At 38.7% G+C, this 21,163-nt stretch overlaps 1 protein-coding gene across 10 annotated transcripts; it reads left to right on the top strand.

Moving 5' to 3' along the window:
- Positions 1-2,438: 2,438 nt before the first annotated feature.
- Positions 2,439-21,151, top strand: LOC133930035 (uncharacterized). 10 transcript variants are annotated; one of them, XR_009911712.1, is made up of 11 exons: positions 2,440-2,776; positions 3,704-3,795; positions 3,943-4,018; positions 4,331-4,388; positions 4,931-5,005; positions 11,832-11,984; positions 14,881-15,345; positions 15,518-15,648; positions 15,728-15,809; positions 15,935-16,054; positions 17,173-17,245. XR_009911712.1 is itself a non-coding variant. In XM_062376727.1 (6 exons), exons 1-6 carry the CDS (start codon positions 16,475-16,477, stop codon positions 17,804-17,806), a joined length of 864 nt encoding a protein of 287 aa, XP_062232711.1. In that variant the 5' UTR covers positions 16,396-16,474; the 3' UTR covers positions 17,807-19,697. The 10 variants fall into 10 exon arrangements, 3 of the variants coding, with proteins under 3 accessions (XP_062232711.1, XP_062232712.1, XP_062232713.1); XR_009911708.1 differs by having other exon boundaries at positions 2,444-2,776; positions 15,922-16,054; XR_009911711.1 differs by having other exon boundaries at positions 2,445-2,776; positions 3,714-3,795; positions 15,922-16,054.
- Positions 21,152-21,163: the final 12 nt, after the last annotated feature.

Genomic DNA, 21,163 nt, shown 5'->3' on the forward strand with positions numbered 1-21,163 from the left:
TTTCGTTCCTGTAGCCAATAGCCTGTAGGTGGTAATTGGACTAGTAATATTTGAATTGGGTTTCTAAAAGATTGCTTAATAACCTACATTGATATTGAGTAGGAGATTGTAATAGTGTTCACAACATATACACTTACGGATGCCCGGTAGACAATAAAATAACGCAGACTATGACTAGAATAAAAAATATTTGTTCATCTAAACTTTTTTGCGTACCATTTGTTTTTATGTATTATGATATTTTTAATTTTACTTAATGGAAAATTAATAGTGAAAATTTGGTAGTCATCTGCAGTCAGTCCCCACACTTTTTGAATGTCCATATAACAATATTTTGATTGTGTTTGACTGCCCCCCTCCCCTACGTGTAATTCCTGGCTCGCCACTGTATACAACTTGGTATGGTATGAAAGCCAAGAGATCTAGAGTTTGATTCTAGGTTAGCTTAGTTTAAGCAAGAAGAATTCCAACCCATTTTTATTTAAGTCCAACTATTGGACAATCAGCTAAAAACAGCTAAAGACAGATTCTTATCCAACGAGCAGTTTCTGTTCCCGTTTTTCAACCCTGTTTCTATCTGAACTACATCAGACGGCTCAGTCGAATTTGACTAATAGCAAAAGTCTTTCTATAAATTTTTGGAACGAAGGAAACTCATCTTAAAAATACCTACATTACTGGGCTTCTAATCCGTGCATTGCTATATATGGACCGTGGACAACATACATTTGTAGCATGTCCTCTGTACTAGATGGAGTTTTGATTAGGAAAATTTATAGGTATATGCCACTGGTTAAATTTCATTTTTAATTTAGAGTTAATTTGTCCAGTAACATCACAAAGGAGCCGAAGCTGAAAAATACCAACGAAAAAAATTGAGTCGAAGAATGCCATCGCAAAGTGTCTTTGAGATGCAAACATGATTCCGTCACGATTTCCATCCAAAATTTCAACTTATAGGTCTTAGTAACAGTGTTGAGCCAAAAGTGGTAAAGAGTGGCAAAAATAAACAAGCACCTAATGGTCCAGTGGTGAAAAACAAAGGTGTAATTTTCAGTGGCATAAAAAGAATATAGTAGTTATTTAGTGGCAAATCCAAAACTTCTCCCTAATATAAAAAGAGCAGATATGATTTTCTTCTGGAAAATTAAGGTTTATGCCACTGCGTTAATTATACTTTAGACATTTGCCAACGCTTTTGTAATATTTAGCTCATGCCATTTGTTCCGGTTTATGCCATTGTTGTCTCAGCTTTGTCTCTGTAATTAATATGTATTGTGGTCCTGATCTTTCGATAAGAGGGATAGCTATTGATTTTAGTGGAGAAGTAGCTATTGATTTTAGTGGAGAAGAAGTTGACCATACAACTATGACCGATGTGATCATGCCACCTCTGGATACAACTACTCATGAGAACGACATATGAACTAGTTTATGAAATATTTATTTATGTTGGGTGAGAATATGCTACTGTTTAATATTGGAGAATTGTATGTAGTTAGATTATTATTCTCGATATGCTTTTAATAGATTAGGACCCATATCACCAAACTCGGTTCCAAGATAAGGAAGCTTTTTCAACCTTTTACAAGCCATCACGTCACCTCCAAGCTAAGCTAATTCAGATTGCACTGCATATCCTAATTGGATTCGAAATTCAAACCCAATTTAGAGTCTGCTAATAGGCTTGCATTAAAGTATTAATAATTCTTTTATCCAAAATTTAATGAAGATGTGTGAGCCCAATCTCCAAAGAGGACTTTATCTACGTTCCAATAAATTTGGTGCTACCTCAAAACTCATTTGAGAAGTGAAAATAAAAATTGCAAAACTCATATTGATACCTTTCAGAAGATCAGGTCATACCTTCGTCAACTGATCACGAAGGTCTTTGTTGCTGCAAGCAACCGAAAAACGACCAATAACAAGTTCAAAGCAATATGAAATCACAAGTAAGAATTTGAAGGTTTAATCACGAATTTTGAATACTTAATAATGTGGGGTTCCATCGCTAATAAAAACATGCAGTCTAACCAATACACGTGTTTACACAGCTAACTAGCTGAAACTTAACTTTTAACTAAACAAAATTCAAGTATTTTGATCGCACATAGCCTCTGTTTATTATAATATCGGTTTGTTTTGATGACTTCGAGTTGCTCACAAGGGATCTATTAACGGGACTGGATCGGTTAAAATCATCATGATGTAATCTTTTGAAATTATGGTTAAATATTTTTATAGGACTTTATATGAGGAAGATATAATTCTTTTGTTATACAGTTGTCTGTTATCCGAATTGAATTCTGCAACCGATTTGTAGTTGTTAGAATATATGAAAGCAGCGCGGCTTCCTGGCCAGTCAGCCTGTCCACGTCGGCCAAAAAAATTTCGTTCGCCCATTTTGCAGCGTGCGGCTCTCGGTGTGCGGCTCTCGCTCGGCTGCACGGGTCTCGCATCTCAGTGCTTGGGTGCCAGCGTCTTCTGTGCGTGATGTTTGCCTCTGCGTCTCGAGCCACGCGCCACCACTCGCCACGTGCCGGTCGACCGCGCATGTTGTGCCGGTTGGCTCTCGGTGCCTAGCCGGTGTGCCACGTTGCGTGGGCGCTTCGGCGCACGTGCCCTCCGGTGGGGAGCTCCTCGGCCTGGCCGCCGGGCGATAGAGCCCAGGCTCCTCCTCTTTCCTCCTTCCTCTCCTCCTCTTTCCTCCGTCCTCGTCCCTTTTTCGTTTCTCTGCTGAGCTTTCGTTCTTGCGCCTACAGTGTTCCTGGCTCTGGTCAGTGCCTGCTCTAGCGTTTTAGATCCCTTGCGATGGCAATTTTTTGCTTGTTCTACCGATTGCTTTTTGTTTGTTCGTGTGATAAGGGGCAGAGAAAGCGACTTAGAACTTTCTCCCCTTTCCTTTCCTCCTGTATCTCTGGGTTGTTTTGTGCTACGGTGATTTTTGTATTGATTGCTTTCTCTTTGTTTGTGTGGTAAGGGGCAGAGAAAGCGACGAAAGCGACCTAGAGCTTTCTCGTCTTTGCTTTCCTCCTGTATCTCTGGGTTGTTTTGGGCTACGGCAATTTTGAGATTCGCATGCTCCTTTTCACACGCCTCCGTGTGCATATTTCGCTTATTTTCGCATTATTTCAATCATCGCTTTCCACTCTGCGGTGCATGTTCTATGTTTCTATTGCTTCTTGTGATTTTTTTATAGAAAAAAAAAGAGAAGGTTGCCGTTTTTTTTTCCTGCACATGATTTTTTCACTTAGCCGCTTTTTGCTCTGAGCGCTTGGTGGTTTCGTCCTCATTGTGACCTCATTCGTGTGCTTGCCCCCTCGGTATCGATTGGTGTTTGTTTGTTTGTGTGGTAAGGGGCAGAGAAGGCGGCCTAGAGCTTTCTCCCCTTTTCTTTCATTCTATATCTTCGGGCTGTTTTGCGCTACGACGATTTTGAGATTCCCATGGCTCTTTTCCCACGCCTCGGTGTGCGTATTTCGCTTGTTTTCCCATTATTTCAACCATCGCTTTCCGCCCTGCAGTGCATCTTCCGTCTTTCCACGGCTTCTTGTGATTTCTTTTAAAGAGAAAAAAGAAACAAGGTTGCCGTTTTTTTCCTACACATGATTTTTTTGAGTTAGCCGCTTTTTACTCTGAGCGTCTGGTAGTTTTTCCCTTCTTGTGATCCCATTCGTCTGCTCTGATGTTGCTTCCTGCTTAGTGTTTGTTAGTCTTATGCAAAGATCTGATCCTCATCGCTACAAGATTGTTCCTGTGTGCAATGGTGGAAAAGCCAGGAAAGTAAAGAAGAAGGTAAAGAAAGCAGATGGAAAGAATGGCGCCGTTCCTCATCATTTGTTTTTTTTTATTAACGGAAAAACAATTGGAGCTAGCTTCGTAATGTCGTTGTTGTATTGAATTGTGCCTACTAAACTAACGGGTGTCCTTTCTTGCATCTAGGTTTTTGATCTGCTGCAGCTCTTTACACTGTTTGGCCTGCAGCAGGCTTGTCCCTGGATTCAAAGCGTTATCTTCGGTAAGATATAACCCCCTCGGCCATTTTGTTGTTTCTAGGTAATACGTTTGTATCTATACTATATGGAGATCTAATTGGCGCTCAGTTTATGCATCATATTACTAGCTGTATTTCCATTCTTCTTTGCTTCATCATGGCATCATACATCGTACAGCAGCTGCTACATTGTTCCCACATGTTTTATTATACCATATTTTTATTGTTCCCATTATGGTGTGCTACATTTGCTTATAATGTCTTTTTTACGGTTCCTGATATGCTAAATGCCTCGGATGCTTTTTTAAAGATTACTTGTGTTTCTACCTCTTGCAGCTCTCTGCGCCGTTTGATTCGCATCTAAATTGTCTCAAGATTGAAGTCAGCTTTCCTGGTGAGATGTAGCGCTCTCCCTTTTTCTTGCGCTTCAAATAATTCGTGCGTGTTTATCCTATGTAAAAACTTCGTTGTTCGCTACCTTATGCATGAAGTTATTACGCGTCGTGTTCCACCATAACCTGAGTTATAGTATAGTAGCTGGCACAATTCCCAGCTCATCTAACGTTACGGCGATTCCTTTTAAAAATTTTTGTTGTTGTCTTCTTTTGTGCAGCATGTTGTCTCTATCTAGCCTTACTTGTCGAGGACAGATAAACAATGATGATTAATAAAATGTGCCTTCTTTTTCTTATCGCCGTCGAATCCATCGAATAATTTGTCCATGCCTAAATTATGTAAACATCTTATAGTTTTCAATGGTATGCGTAGCGTTATGAACCGTGTTATTAGGCAGCTCTGTTACATCATTCGCTCATGTATAGTATAGCATCTTACACGCTGCTCCCGCGTAACACGTTATGCCTTACTTTTCTTGCCTCTTCATGCTTGATGTGATGGTGTCTGTTAAACTCACAGGTATTCTTCATTAACATGCAGGTTTTTTACAAGTTGAAGCCCTTTGTGTTGTTTGATCCACAAGGGACTAGCACTGACCTGGATTTGCTATTCTTGGTAAGATACATCCCCCCCCCCCTATTGTGCCTGGTTAATTTATCTGCGCCCATATTATATGAACATATTATTGTCAGCTGCCTTACACATTAAGTTATTAGTCGTATTTGTATTATGCATGTTACATTATGTTATTATGCAGAGTACATCGACTAACACATTGCCCTCTTCTTCTTTTTTTATTTTCTTCCCTTTTCCTCGTTTTGCCCGTTATCTTTTGCTTTTTGCCACTTTTGTTTAATCTCTTGCTTCCTTTTACCTGAACGATGCGAAAATGTATATAACATAGCCAGAACAACGTTAGTAACCACATGTTCGCTATTGGAACTTCTTACATCTCCCTCTTGCAAACTGTCGTGGCTAGATGTTGCTTGACATACGCTTCGTTCCTCTGTGAAGTTGTCGACGATGGGAGCATCCTTTGTGGCGTAGAGATTGAATTGCCTTTACTAAGCTTCCAGACCACCCCACGGCGACTCTTTTTCTGGTTATCTTGTGAGGCAGGGTGCATGGCTGCTTATGAGCAAGCTACACTACAAGCTGTTGTCTGTCTTCAAAGCATATACGGTTTCGTTGTAGTTGATTACAATTTTGGAAGGTTAGTGCTATGCAAAAAGAAAAAAGAAAAGATGTGCATGTCCTTTAGGTACTAAGCTATATCTTTAGTGAATATACATGCACATACTGCGTCACACCGTTCCTAATACCTTAATGATCCCTGAGCTTTTTCTCGAGAGTTTACATCGCCAGAATTTGCTTGTTTGCTTAACCCCTTGATTACATGCTTTCCCTGGTTTATTTTACGCGATTGCTCGTGCCTTTTCTTTGCTCAACCTTGCACTATTAATCAGCAAATGCGTATCAGCATTGCTACACACTACCGTGTTTTTAAACAGAGAAGGAGAGAAAGAGAGAGAGACCCACTACCATGTTTTTAGACAGAGAGAGAGAAAGAGAGAGAGAGAGAGAGAGAGAGAGAGAGAGAAAGAAGCAGAACCGTAAAAAAGAACACTTCTCCCTGCATGGTTATTCTAAATAAGTTGCTACTGGGTCTTTTCCTTGTTATTTGTTTCCCTACCTCATTGCTCCTGTGTAGACGCATGCTTTTCACATTGGCAGCCAATGGAGCCGCGTCCATCCCAACCGCATGATGCCACTAATAGCCTTCCATGTGCATTCACCAGCTTTTTTCTTTGATTTTGCATCTTTTCCCCTACATTTAATATGTGTGGATTCCAAGTTCACCAAATCCACACCATTCTGCACCTCTTCACTTCTCTATCTCCTTCTGGTCCTGTACACACTACTTTGGTGGCACCCAGCATCTTCGTCTACCCACCACGCACGCCCTAGGAGTGAAACTCGCAGGAGACAAAGTATGTTTCTTTTCCAACTGCTCCTAGATCTAAAACGTGCACCCTCACAGGCCTAAATATACCTATCCATCATTGATAAATAGGAAACCTTGGAGAAGACGGTGCATATCACTGCCCTTTAACTCTGAGCCCAGCTGAGTGCCGTCGTAAGCGCCGCAGATTACTAGATCAGCAGAGATTGAGATTGTCAGGTGATTGGTACCAACCTATGGCATTAATGATAGCTCCTTCTTACCACTGATAATGATCTTCGCCTTCACTATCTAAGCCATGTTTGTTGTCATACTTTTCTAGGATCATTAAATAATAACAATTCATCCATAGAATACGGCCACTTCAATCAAGATTACATTGACACGTTAAAAGGTATGTGTGCTTGCATGGTGCACCAAAACTTACTATAATATCGCCACGTATTTTGATCTCTTGCTGCTCTTGCCTTTTCCCCACCCTTTTGTCCACTCTATTTTTTGCTCTCCACCTAATGCAAATAAATAATTAGCCACATATAATTACAACATGCTTATAGCGTAACTAACCGTTGTTTTTCTGCCTTTGTATCCTACTATGGCAAATCTCTTTGCTGTTGCAACACTTGCAATGTACTAATTCAAATATGTCACTATATAGCTTCTTATCCCCATCGGTCCTATTTTGGGTCACCTGACTATGAGTGCAGATATTGCCATGCTGTATTTTGGCTTGGAGAAAGAGTTAAATCTGATTCATCAATCAGAAATAATAGAATTATTTACAATTCTTGTTGTAGAGGAGGCAAGGTTTCCATACCACCTTTTAGAGTCCGGCCTGAACCTCTCAATACCTTGGCTAAATTCAATGGCAGCGCTCATTCAAAAAAATTTATAAAACATATACGCCAATATAACTGTTTATTCGCCTTTACATCAATGGGAGCCAATATAGATTGTTCTATGAATGATGGCCGAGGCCCTCCCGTTTTCAAAATTAATGGTCAAGTTCATCATCGCATTGGATCTTTACTTCCACATGATGGAATGCCTCCTAAGTTCATTCAGCTATACATATATGATACTGCTAATGAAATTAAAAACAGATTGCACGCTTTAGATACAAACGAAATGCCTGCAGACCCTTTAGATGCAAAAATAATTGAAAATCTAAAACAAATGCTAGATGATCACAACCCATTTGCAAGAAAATTTAGACTTGCAAGAGATAGATTGAAAGAGCATGGCAGCGGAGAATTTATCATTAGAATCATAGGCACGAGAGAAGGTGATCCAGTGCAATACAATTTACCCACGACTGATCAACTTGCCATGCTTATTGTCGGCGACTTCACATTAGACACATTCAAGCAAGACATAATAATAGAGACACATGCTGGCCAGCTGCAACAGATATCTGCGTTGCACCCTGCTTTCATGTCGCTTCAATACCCCCTTCTCTTTCCGTATGGCGAGCGCGGTTTCCAAATTGGAACACCTTATAATGATACAAACGCGGCTCATAATCCAGGCCGTTCCAAAATGACAATGCAAGACTACTACCGCTATATGTTCCATTATAGAAAAAATCAGCCAAATCCCTATCTATGTTATGGTCCTTTATCAAGCCAAGCCAAGGTTGATGCTCGCGCTTGCATAGACGAAATAAGACTATGGTTTGTACTTAAGAATCAAGCTAAGCTCAGAGCAGAGAATTTGCAAGGTATAACTGATGCTGTCAGCCGCGGTTGCACAGATGGCAATCAAATCGGCAAAACAGTCTTACCGGCTTCACACACAGGTGGGAGACGATATATGATCCAAAATTACCACGACAGCATAGCAATATGTAGAGTGTATGGCCCACCAGACTTCTTTACGACATTTACATGTGATTCCAAATGGCCAGAAATTACTGAAGCCCTAAGTAACGAGCCAGGTCAAAAAGCAACGGATAGAGCTGATATTGTCGTGCGAGTATACAACATGAAACTTGAAGAGCTCTTACAAGATATTAAAAACGGTGCAGTCTTTGGTCCGATCGTTGCAAGTACGTTGTCCTATTTAAAATTCCTTTTCATCACAAGTTTTTTCCATACCAAATCAACCTGCACCAATACTGACATTGGTCTTTTTCTTTTATTGCCACCCCGAATCCCTCCACACTGCAACAGTCCTACATACCGTCGAGTTCCAAAAGCGCGGCCTCCCTCATGCACACATTATTGTGTGGGTCTCCCAGGACACCTCACAACCAACAGCTGCATTTATTGATTCATTCATAACTGCAGAGATCCCTGATCCAAATATTGATCCTCTAGGATATGCATTAGTCGCTGAGCACATGACGCATGGCCCATGTGGTAAAAATCACTATGATAGTCCCTGCATGAAAAATGGCAAATGTTCCAAAGGGTACCCTAAAGCCTTGCAATCTGAAACCACGATTGACCAGAATGGCTTCACAGTGTATAAAAGACATGCCAATGACAGATACATTCAAAAAGGAAATACAAGGCTAAACAATCAATGGATAGTTCCCTACAATACATATTTGATAAAGAAATTCCAGGCTCATATAAATGTAGAATGGTGCAACAAAAGCATTTTTATCAAATATTTATTCAAATACGTAACGAAAGGTCCAGATTGTGGCAAAGTTTATATCGAGAGAATAAGAGGTGGCCATGATGCACCATACGATAATGAAACTCAAACTATAAATGAAGTTAAAGAATACTTAGATTGTCGCTATATCTGTGAGCAAGATGCATGCTGGCGCATATACGGATTTGACATTCACAGACATTTCTCGGCGGTGGAACGTCTCCCTATACACTTGCCATATGAAAATAACATAGCATACAATAGTGATGCTAATTTATCCATAATACTCTCACAAGAATTTCTTCGCAGGACAATGCTAACTGAATGGTTCGTCGCCAACCAAACATACCCTCAGGCGAGAAATCTAACATATTGCGAATTCCCCTCAAAGTGGCGCTGGGATGAAACACTAAGAATATGGCAACCTAGACAAATAGGATCAAAAATAGGCCGTTTATACTATGTGCATCCATCTGTTGGTGAGCGTTATTACCTCAGAATGTTATTGATGATTGTTAAAGGCGCGCAAAGTTACAATGATGTCAAAACATACAACGCTATTACATACCCAACATTCAAAGACGCATGCAACTCTCGTGGCCTCCTTGGTAATGATGAAGAATGGTTTAATGCTTTTGACGAAGCAGCAGCTTGGGCCACTTTCGCACAATTAAGACAGCTATTTGTTACAATGTTGCTTTTTTGCGAGATCAACGACGAGTACGCATTCTTCGAGAAAGTTTGGACAGCATTAGCCGGTGATATTCAATATAGATTTAGACAGGTCATCAATAATCAAAATTACCAAATGCCTGACGTTGAGTTGCGAAATTATTTGCTAGATGATCTTTCAACGCTATTTGCAAAGAATGGAGGCAGAATTAGAGACTACAACTTACCACAGAGATCAGGAAATTTCGAAGTAGCATGCACCAATCGATTTATAGACGAAGAATTATCGTATAACACTGAAGAACTAATGCTTCAATCAAATGATTTGGTTTTGAATCTTAATGATGAACAACACCATGCCTTTAAATGCATAACAAATGCAGTCCTTAATAATACTGCTAGCTCCTTTTTTGTTTCGGGTTATGGAGGTACTGGTAAGACCTATTTATGGAACGCTATAGTTACATACTTGCGAGCACTAAAAAAAATTATCCTTACTATTGCTTCCTCCGGTGTTGCATCATTGCTATTGTCAGGTGGTAGAACAACACATTCTCGCTTCAAAATTCCTTGTGATATAGATGACGCATCTGTTTGCGATATCAAGCGAGGAACCATGCTTGCTGAGCTTATTAAAGTAACTTCATTGGTGATTTGGGATGAGGCCCTAATGACACATAGAAGAGCATTTGAAACCCTTGATAGAACATTTCGTGATTTATTATCGTTTCAGTCACCGGACATCCAACACATTCCCTTTGGTGGCAAAATTGTTGTCTTGGGAGGCGATTTTAGGCAGATTCTACCAGTCATTGAGGGTGGTACTAGAGCACAAATAGTAAATGCGGCAATAATGAATTCACCTCTTTGGGCTAACATCTCTATTTTAACACTAAGCAAAAATATGAGGCTCCTTTCGCCGATTTTAGATCCACAAGCTCAACAAGAACTTGCTAAATTCAGCAAATGGGTGCTAGACCTAGGTGAAGGCAAACTAGAGGCAGTTGCACATGAAGGTGAATTAGAGGCCACGTGGATACAAATACCTCATGACCTATTACTTATGACCAGTGATGACAAGATCGCTCGTTTAGTTGATGCTATATACCCTGATTGAGAAATAAACTTTCCTGATATTTCATATCTTCGTGCAAGAGCTATACTAACTCCGACAAATGATTTAGCTGATGAAATAAATATGCACATAGTGCATCTAATTCCTACTGATGAAAAGGAATACCTTAGCTGCGATAAAATATCGAAAGCACAAAGTGTCCATGATTCATACGACTTACTATATCCCATCAAATTTTTAAATTCGTTGAATGGAAATAACTTTCCACCTCATAAACTGCACCTTAAAAAAGGAGTTCCAATAATGTTACTTCGCAATTTAAACCAATCCGGTGGCTTATGCAACCGAACACGCTTGGTAGTTACACCTATGGGTGATATGATTATCGAAGCACAAATAATCACCGGGACTCATACAGGCCAGACCGTATATATTCCACGCATTTGTTTAACACTAAAGAACCCTAAATTACCTTTTATACTCGAGCGTCGTCAGTTCCCTATAAAAGTATGCTATGCTATGACCATTAATAAAAGCCAAGGGCAAACACTGGATAGAGTAGGCGTGTACTTAAGGAAACCTGTTTTCAGCCATGGTCAGTTATATGTAGCAGTATCCCGTGTTACGTCAAAAAATGGTCTTACATTATTAATAGAGGATGACGATGGAAACTGCACCGATACAACACGTAACATAGTTTATAAAGAAATATTGCAATTTACTTTACCTGCATCTGCTTCATCATAGAATAAATATGCATTCCTCCACAGAACAAAGAAAAAACAAAGAAAAATAGGGGGGTGGAAAAAACTGGCATCCCTATCTTGGACATAAAAAAGAATCATGCGGCGGCATAAAATCATGCTACCATTACCATCTACAGCTACATACTGCAGCATCACAGCTTAACTATCAGCCTTATTTTTCCATTCAAACATTGTGATGCCAAAGATATCCTCCATCACTTATTTCTAAAATGAAAGGTACGCTTAAGCAATTATTTATAAACTGTTGTTTTTCATCAGCGCCTATTATTTATACCCGCTTGGCACAGATGATTTCTATTCATTAATCAATAGAGCACCTCTGTTGTGATCTAACATTTTCAATGCATGGACCCCGTGCAGGTTTCCAACATGCCATTTGATATGTTCCCCACATTGCACCCAAAATCTAGGCACTGAGTAATTTGTGCGCGTGTCTCGCGGAAATGGGAGTACCGTGGCGATACCGATGATGGACCAATAGTGCATGTGGACCTCGTTCTTGGAGATGAGAAGGTACTAAACCACTTCAGCCTTGCCAAATTTGCACGCACACTCTAAAATACTTGCTTGATAACACAAAACGCTAACCTTCAGTTCAAAAAGCACAAGAAGATGCCACATATAGCAAAATACCCAATTTTGAAATGCACATTAAACTTAGCTTACACATCTCCACCCTGTTATTGCACACATAAATATGCTAACACTTCTGAATTTCCACACGTGTTCTAAAATGCTTACTTGATAATGCAAAACACTAACCCTCAACAAAAAAAAATTAACATACACATGTACTGAGATACTCAATTGTGAAATGAATACTAAAACTACTTTTGCAGATGCACATGTTGTTCTTGCACATTCAAATATGCCAGCACACTTCTTTACATACTTTACACACTATACTATCATGCATCTTGGCATATCTTCCATCCATACAATTCTGACTAAATTTACACATATAACTCCAAAATAGTTGCTTGCTGTGAAAAGACACTACGGTACTTCTTCATGCATTTTGCGCTCTTTCCTATCATACATTTTATTAAACCTCACATTCATTTTATTGTTCCACGCAAAAAAATACTAACACTCCTAAATTTTCGCGCGCATTCTAACATTCTTACCTGATAATGCAATGCACTAGCCTTCAATTCCAAAAATTACAATGACATACACATATACTCAAATACTGAATTTTGAAATGAATACTAAAATTACTTTGCACATGCGCATCTCGCTCTTCGACATCCAAATATGTTAGCACACTCCTTAGAGATACTCAGTTTTGAAATGAATACTAAAACTACTCTGCCGATCCACATCTTGTGCTTGCACATCCAAATATACTAGCACATTTCTTTATATAGTTTACACACTATACCGTCATGCATCTTATCCAAATATGTTAGTGCACCTCTTTCCATACTTTACACACTATACTGTCATGCATCTTCGCATATCTTCCATCCATACAATTCTTGCTGAATTTACACACATAGCTGCAAAATAGTCGCTTGCTGTGAAAAGGCACTAGGTCACTTCTTCATGCATTTCGTGCATTTTCCTATCATACATTTTACTACACGTTCCATTCACCTTATTGTTGCACACACAAAAACACTAACACTCCTAAATTTTCGCACACGTACTAAAATACTTACTTGATAATCCAAAACACTAGCCTTAAATTCAAAAAAACACAATGGCATACACATATACTAACGTACTCAATGGTTAACATACACATATACTGACATACTCAATTGTAAAATGAATACTAAAACTACTTTGCAGATGCACATCTTGTTCTTGCAGATTCAAATATGCCAGCACGCTTTTTTACACACTTTACACACTATACTATCATGCATCTTGACATATCTTCCATCCATACAATCCTGACTGAATTTACACGCATAACTCCAAAATACTTGCTTGCTGTGAAAAGGCGCTACGCTACTTCTTCATGCATTTTGCACACTTTCCTGTCATACATTTTATTAGACCTCCCATTCATTTTATTGTTCCACACATAAAAATACTAACACTCCTAAATTTTCGCACGCATTCTAACATTCTTACCTGATAATGCAATGCACTAGCCTTCAATTCAAAAAATTACAATAGCATACACATATATTCAGATACTACATTTTGAAATGAATACTAAAATTACTTTGCACATGCAAATCTTGTTCTTGCACATCCAAATATGTTAGCACAATCCTTAGAAATACTCAGTTTTGAAATGAATACTAAAACTACTTTGCCAATGCATATCTTGTTCTTGCACATCCAAATATGCTAACACATTTCTTTATATAGTTTACACACTATACCGTCATGCATCTTATCCAAATATGTTACTGCACTTCTTTCCATACTTTACACACTATACTGTCATGCATCTTGGCATATCTTCCATCCATACAATCCTTGCTGAATTTACACACATAGCTGCAAAATAGTCACTTACTGTTAAAAGGCACTAGGTCACTTCTTTATGCATTTTGTGCATTTTCCTACCATACATTTTACTACACCTTCCATTCACCTTATTATCACGCACATAAAAACACTAACACTGCTAAATTTTCGCACACGTTCTAAAATACTTACTTGATAATCCAAAACGCTAGCCTTGAATTCAAAAAAACACAATGGCATACACATATACTGAGCTACTCAATGTTGAAAGAAATACTAAAAGTACTTTGCAGATGCACATCTTACTTTACACATCCAAAATATACTTTACGTACTATACTACCACGCGTCTTGCCATGTGTCCCATCCATACAATTCTTAGTGAATTTACACACATAGCTTCAAAATAGTTGCTTCCTGTGAAAAGCCGCTACGCCGCTTCCACATGCATTTGCTGCACTTCCCTGTCATACATTTTACTAGACCTTCCATTTAAAGTCTTGCTCAATTTACACACATGCTCCAAAACACTTGCTTGATAATACAAAACGCTAGCCTCTATTTTGAAAAGCGCAAAAACATACCATATATACTGAAATACTCAACTTTGAAACACACAGCGAAATTACTTTGCAGAGGTACACCTTGCTCTTGCGCATATAAATATCTTATCGCTCCTAATTTTTCACACATGCTCTAAAATATTTGCTTGATAATGCAAGACACTAAGCTTCGACTCGAACAACACAAGGGCACACCACATATACTGAAATACCCAACGTTAGAATAGACATTAAAAAGTACATTGCAGATGAACACCTTGGTCTTGCACATACAAATATACTAGCACACTTCTTTACACACTTCACATGCACCTTAACATATCTTCTATAAATATAATTCTTACAGAATTTACACATATAGCTCTAAAATAGCTGCTTGATGATTTCAAACACTTACCTTTAGTTTGAAACCACAGGGAAATGCTATCTATGCTGAAATACCCAGCTCTGAGATAGACACTAAAAGTCCACTCATTCAAGAGGGTGGCATCTACATCATCAGCCGTTTTAGAGTATCAAAAGCTAAATCCCTCTACAGGCCAGTTGATGGACCTTACATGGTAGAATTCACTTGCTACACAAAAATAACTCCAGCAAAGGATGTGCCACAAACATTCCCAACATACATCTACAAGCTTACTCCTTTTACTGACCTTCGAAGACATATCGGCGAGAATAGAAATTTCCTAGGTTAATACCACTGATATCTATAACTCAATATTAATATATTTCCACTTCTCAACCAAAAACTTAACACATACTGATTTAATCGCTGCAAATGTTCTTGGCATGATCACTGAAGTTTCTAACACACGCTTGGTGCAGCTTCCAAATCAACCAACGCCCACCCTAAACAGAAATATTGTCCTTAAGGATCTCAGGTAATCAACCTATCTTTTCAATCTTATGTACTAATATTTCCTACAGCCCACCATCCAGTGTTCTCAATACCAAATACTGCGTGTTCTCAATACCATCTCCTAATATTCGCAATGCTTCAACACAGATACAGCCAATAGAACTTAATACAATACTAACTACTTTTGCCAACAGCAATCTTGAAATTAGATTAACTCTGTGGGGACAGCGAGCCGCTGAATTCACAATCGATGGCATTTACAATGAAGAACAACCTAAGCCAATTATTATTCTCGTTGTTGGTAGTCTTATGAAAAGCTATTCAGGTAATCATAGCCCTACGCACAAAAACAATAACTACTTTATAATCATACACCAACATCTCTAATTCCTTTATTTAAACAGGTGAAGAATACCTAAGCGGAAATACAGCATGCCACTGGTATTTCAATCCTGCAATTCCAGAGGCCGAACACTTTTACACAGTGTACACAATACTAAAACACCTCCACATCACTGCATGCCATTCCCATGCCACTCTATATTCTATTCTTTGTTACACTTTCACTATATATTTATTCACAAATATTCATGTACAGCCTTCACAATCAGCGCTTGCCGATCAAACATACCGCTGCTTCTACAGACCAAACAGCGCCAATGCGAACATCACTTCCTCTTGAAGACAAGCATCTCAATGACTTAGAAGCAATGGATCCATATGACTCTCCGGTATGCAACAACTATCCCATCATTGCTGCTCCATACTCAGACATTTATTCTTCCCACCATTGCTCTACAAACTATCCCTAAATAGGAAACCATAACTAATTAATCTCTCATTATTAATTGCATCTGCTAACAATCACTGAATAAATCCAACAATAGGATGGTGGATGTCAATGTACTATTACTATCACTCGCCTGGTCTTAACCACCCCATGGTGGTTCCCATCGTGTAATAGATGCAGTAGAGCCTGCATACCAGATGGTGATGGTTATAGGTGCAACACAGGCTACCGCTTCAAGTAAGAATCGTTTTTCCCTCCCTTACCATACAGCTAAAACTGCACTGATTGATACGTTGTTCAAATCGACGTATATAGATACAAATTGTGCTTCATCGAAAATGATGGAACCGCCGAAGCTGAAATGATAGCTTTCGGCGAGGTTGGCAGGCGCATTGTGGGTAAACCTGTCCAGCAGGTCCTGCGAACATCAAGATCCGCAAACGACACACCACCAGATATTGCAGCCATAGTATCCTTAAAATTCACTCTTGCAGTCACCTTAACAGAACAAAGCTACTATAATCCTCAAAAATCATATCAAGTCAATTCTGTTATTACTGCTTATGGCAGACAGCATGCACTTCCACATACAAGGCATGACCAACATAAACATACAACAAGTTCCCAAATGCCACCTCATGCACTCACATATCCAACATCATCAAGCACTGACCTAGCATCACAAACACTAAACTATCCAATGACTTCTTATAGCACTCCACCCAATCCTACCATACCATACAGGTCCGCAAACATCTCACCATCATCAGCACCCGAAATTCAGACAGCAGCACAGAAAACCATCCCAAGAGATATTGTAAGAATGCACTTACTCTTGTAGCCTATTCAATAGCACATAAATACATCATCTTTTTACTGTGATTGCATACCAATATACTGAATTACTATTGCAGACCCCTCCACCTCCACTGGACCATGATGAAACACCATCGAAGAAAACTGCACTCACGTAACTATCCAGCGGCATTGCAAAGAAAAATAAACATTATTGTTGTCCTACTACGTAATATAGTAAGTGATTATCTTTATGACATGCAGGCATGATGTTGCTTCATCTAAACACTCTATTGCTCAGAAGAGGCTATTCCAAGATACAATGGATACTGCAAAGGCAAGCGTGCTTTGACCTTCTCGCTATACAATCATCTGCGCATATAAGCCATCATTCTATTGGCTCAATTTTACACATATGCTTTCCTGTTTACCTAGGAGGACAGTAGCACTCCGAAGAAAACTAAAAATGACACTTCCAAAGCAGCAGCCAGCGCACCACTCTCCCTCGCAATCCAGCAGTATGATAATAACCCTCCTCCTACCTTACAATTTGCATATCACCTTTTACAATCAATGTTAATACTGATATTGTTACGACGTTGTATATCCACAAAGAATTGCTTCCCAACAACCTACAAGTGGAGCCACAAAAATGCCTGACCTCGAACCTCCTGATGCTCAAAAAAACAAATAACGAAGGTTACTTTCACCACATATCACTTTTCTATCTATCACCTCTACAGGCATAATACAAACACACTAATTATTACCCTCTCTTGCACCTGCAGGCAACCAAAACAACAGCCACATTTTGATCTTGAAGCACAGCTTGTCTTTTGCCATAGGAAACAGTCTAGTCTTGCTCCTTTTTTGTTGCAACTTGCTTTTGGAACTGTGAAAAGCAGCCTCTTAGCGCGCTAGCCATACCTCAGGAAAAAACAGTCTGCTCTACCCTTTTTTTTCCCTTGCTGGAACTTGCTTTTGGAACTGTGACACGCAGCCTCTTAACGTGCCAGCCATGGCTGGAAACGCTACTAGTATCCTTCCTATAACATCATATGTACAAATATATCCTCCTAAGATAGCAAATGTATGAAAAGAACTAGCCATAACAATTCACTGTTACCATAGCCTCCTCAAACTACATGTTATGAACAAAATAGCATCAAGCTCCCCTAATGTTGCTCATATATATCTCAGCAATGTATATTTCAGCACCCATTAACAACTGCATGCCAATACAACCATTATGCTCCCAGTTAACCAACATATAGACATATCCAGTAGTATCTCTAGCATTGTTGTCTGTTAGATCCCTGTTGCAGTACGTCAACACTGCCGTTACCTATTTGGCATAAATGCAAATTTTCTCTTGTAATTCTCTTTCCTTCAGTTTAGGAGTCTACCGGTATATTTTTGACAATGATTCTTAGATTATTAGTTTCCATGGTACTTGCATATAGCAGTTTGTTCCACCACATCATATCACAGTGCCCATTTTCAAATGCTCAAACATCACACTAATGTTAGATACGATGCTTATTTCTTATCATGTTGCATAATAGAAGTCAATACACACACAAACTGATGTGTATGTGTACACCATGCATTCTCCTAGCTCGATTAAGTACATCCTATATTGTTCTTACGAAGTGTACTTCTTGTTTTACAAAATCTTTACCTTTTTTGTGCGTTATCATTCACCAATCTCATTCAGTAATTCAAAACATGTCCCTTTTTCCTAGCTTAAAAAAGAAATCTGACAGATAACGATTACATAACACATATCAACTCTTTCTGTTCTACCCTTTCAATTCATCACTTGCTCCATTACCTGTTTCCTATAGGCTGTTGCCTGGTGCTCCAAAAATGTTCTCGTTCCACAAAAACACTTTACACTGCTTGCACCACTCCTTTCACATTGTGCCCACATCGTTTGAGATGCTTCTGATATATCGTTTGCTCCTATGGTGCTTGAACCTATTTCATATTCCTACACAATACATGTTCTATATTATGCTTCATATATGAATTATATGTAACATCCATATTGTATTAAATCCCTGTTGCAGTACGTTAAGTCTAGCAATCAGCACTACTGTTACCTATTTAAGATAAGTGCAAATTTTCACTGGTAATTTTCTTTGCTTCATTTTAGTAGTCCACCGGTATTTTTTCGATGATAATTCCCAGGTTATTGATCCTCATGATGCTTGCATGTAGCACTTTATTGCATCAGAACATATCACAGTCCTCATTTTCACATGCTGAGACACCACACTGATCTTATATGTAATGCTTACTTCTCATCATGTTCTATAATCAAAATCAATAAACGCACAACTTGATGTGTATATGTACCGCATGCAATCTCTTGGCTTGACCAAGTGCATCCTATGTTCTTCTTATAAAGTGTAGTCCATGTTTTACAACATCTTTACCCTTTTTGTGTGTGGTATGATTCACCTATCTCATCCACTACTCCAACACATATGCTTTTTCCCTACCTTAGGAAAAAAATATGACAGATAAGAGTTGCATAACAAATATCAACTTTTTCTCTTCTACCCTTTTAGTTGATTACTTGCTGCATTCCCTCTATCCTATAGGCTGTTACCCAATACTTCAAAAATTTTGCCGTCGGAGAAAAACACTTTATACTGCTTGCATCACTCCTTTCACATTGTGCTGACAGCATCTCAGATGCTTCTGATGTCTGATTTCCTCCTATGATGCTTAAGCCTATTTCATTTCCCTGCGCCATACATGTTCTATATTATGCTTCAGTGGTAATTCTCTTTGCTTCACTTTAGTACACTACCGGTATATTTTTGACAATACTTCTCACATTATTCGTTTCCATGATGCTTGCATGTAGCACTTTATTCCATCAGATCATATCACAATCCTCATTTTTGCATGCTCAAACATCATGCTGATCTTACACGTAATACTCACTTCTTATCATGTTGCATAATCGAAGTCAGTAGATGCACAAACTCATGTGTATGTGTACAGCATGCAATCTCTTGGCTTGATCAAGTGCATCCTACGTTATTCTTATAAAGTGCAATTTTTGTTTTACAAGATCTTTACCCTTTTTTGGTCTGCTATGATTCACCTAATTCATCCAGTACTTCAAGACATATGCTTTTTTCCCTAGCTTAACAAAGAAATGTCACAGATAATGACTACATGACAAATATCAACTCTTTCTGTTCTACCCTTTTAGTTGATTACTACCTACATTGCCTCTATCCTATAGCCTGTTGACTGGTGCTCCAAAATTTTTGTCGTTGCAGAAAAACAGTTTATACTACTTGCACCACTCCTTTCACATTCCGCTGACAGCATCTGAGTTGCTTCTGATTTGTGATTTCCTCCTATGGTGCTTAAGTCTATTTCATTTTGTTGCGCCATACATGTTCTATATTATGTTTCACTGGTAATTCTCTTTGCTTCCCTTTAATAATCTACCGATATACTTTCGATGATAATTCTCACATTATTGATTTCCATGATCCTTGCATATAGCGCTTTATTCCATGAGATCATACCACAATGCTCATTTTCACATCCTCAGACAGCACGCTGACCTTAGATGTAATCCTCACTTCTTATCATGTTGCATAATGGAACTCAATAAACACATAAACTTATGTGTATGTGTAGTACATGCAATCTCTTAGCTTGATCAAGTGCATCCTACATTGTTCTTATAAACTGTACTTTCTGTTTTACAGGATCTTTACCATTTTCTTTTGTGTGCTATGATTCACCTATCTCATCCACTACTTCAAGACATACGTCTTTTCCCTAGCTTACAAAGGAAATGTGCCAGATAATAATTATTACATGACAAATATGAACTTTTACTGTTCAACACTCACCTTGATTACTTGCCGCATTGCCTGTGTCCCATAGGCTGTTAACTGGTACTGCGAAAATTTTGTCATTGCAAAAAAACAGTTTATAATGCCTGCACCACTCCTTTCGCATTCTACTGACAGCATCTAAGATGCTTCTCATATGTAATTTTCTCCTATGATACTTAGACCTATTTCATTTTACTGCATCATACATATTCTATATTATGCTTCATATATGAGTTATTATATGTAACATCCGACTGATATAATCAGCACAGCTTACTACTATAAACCTTCATATATTCTCAAACATCGCATCATAGACAAGACACATACTAAACACCAAACCAACGTATTACCAACCAAAATATTTTCGCCCGCCCCGC

The sequence above is a fragment of the Phragmites australis genome, chromosome 10 (genome assembly GCF_958298935.1).
Source record: "Phragmites australis chromosome 10, lpPhrAust1.1, whole genome shotgun sequence".
In the NCBI taxonomy this organism is placed as follows: domain Eukaryota; kingdom Viridiplantae; phylum Streptophyta; class Magnoliopsida; order Poales; family Poaceae; genus Phragmites; species Phragmites australis.

What these genes read in the sequence shown, in the direction of transcription:
- LOC133930035 (XM_062376727.1), top strand. Translation starts at nt 16,475, where the DNA reads ATGATAGCTTTCGGCGAGGTTGGCAGGCGCATTGTGGGTAAACCTGTC. An exon ending in AAACCATCCCAAGAGATATT is followed by an intron (nt 16,931 to 17,027) that starts GTAAGAATGCAC and finishes TTACTATTGCAG; the next exon opens with ACCCCTCCACCTCCACTGGA. An exon ending in ATACAATGGATACTGCAAAG is followed by an intron (nt 17,246 to 17,343) that starts GCAAGCGTGCTT and finishes CTGTTTACCTAG; the next exon opens with GAGGACAGTAGCACTCCGAA.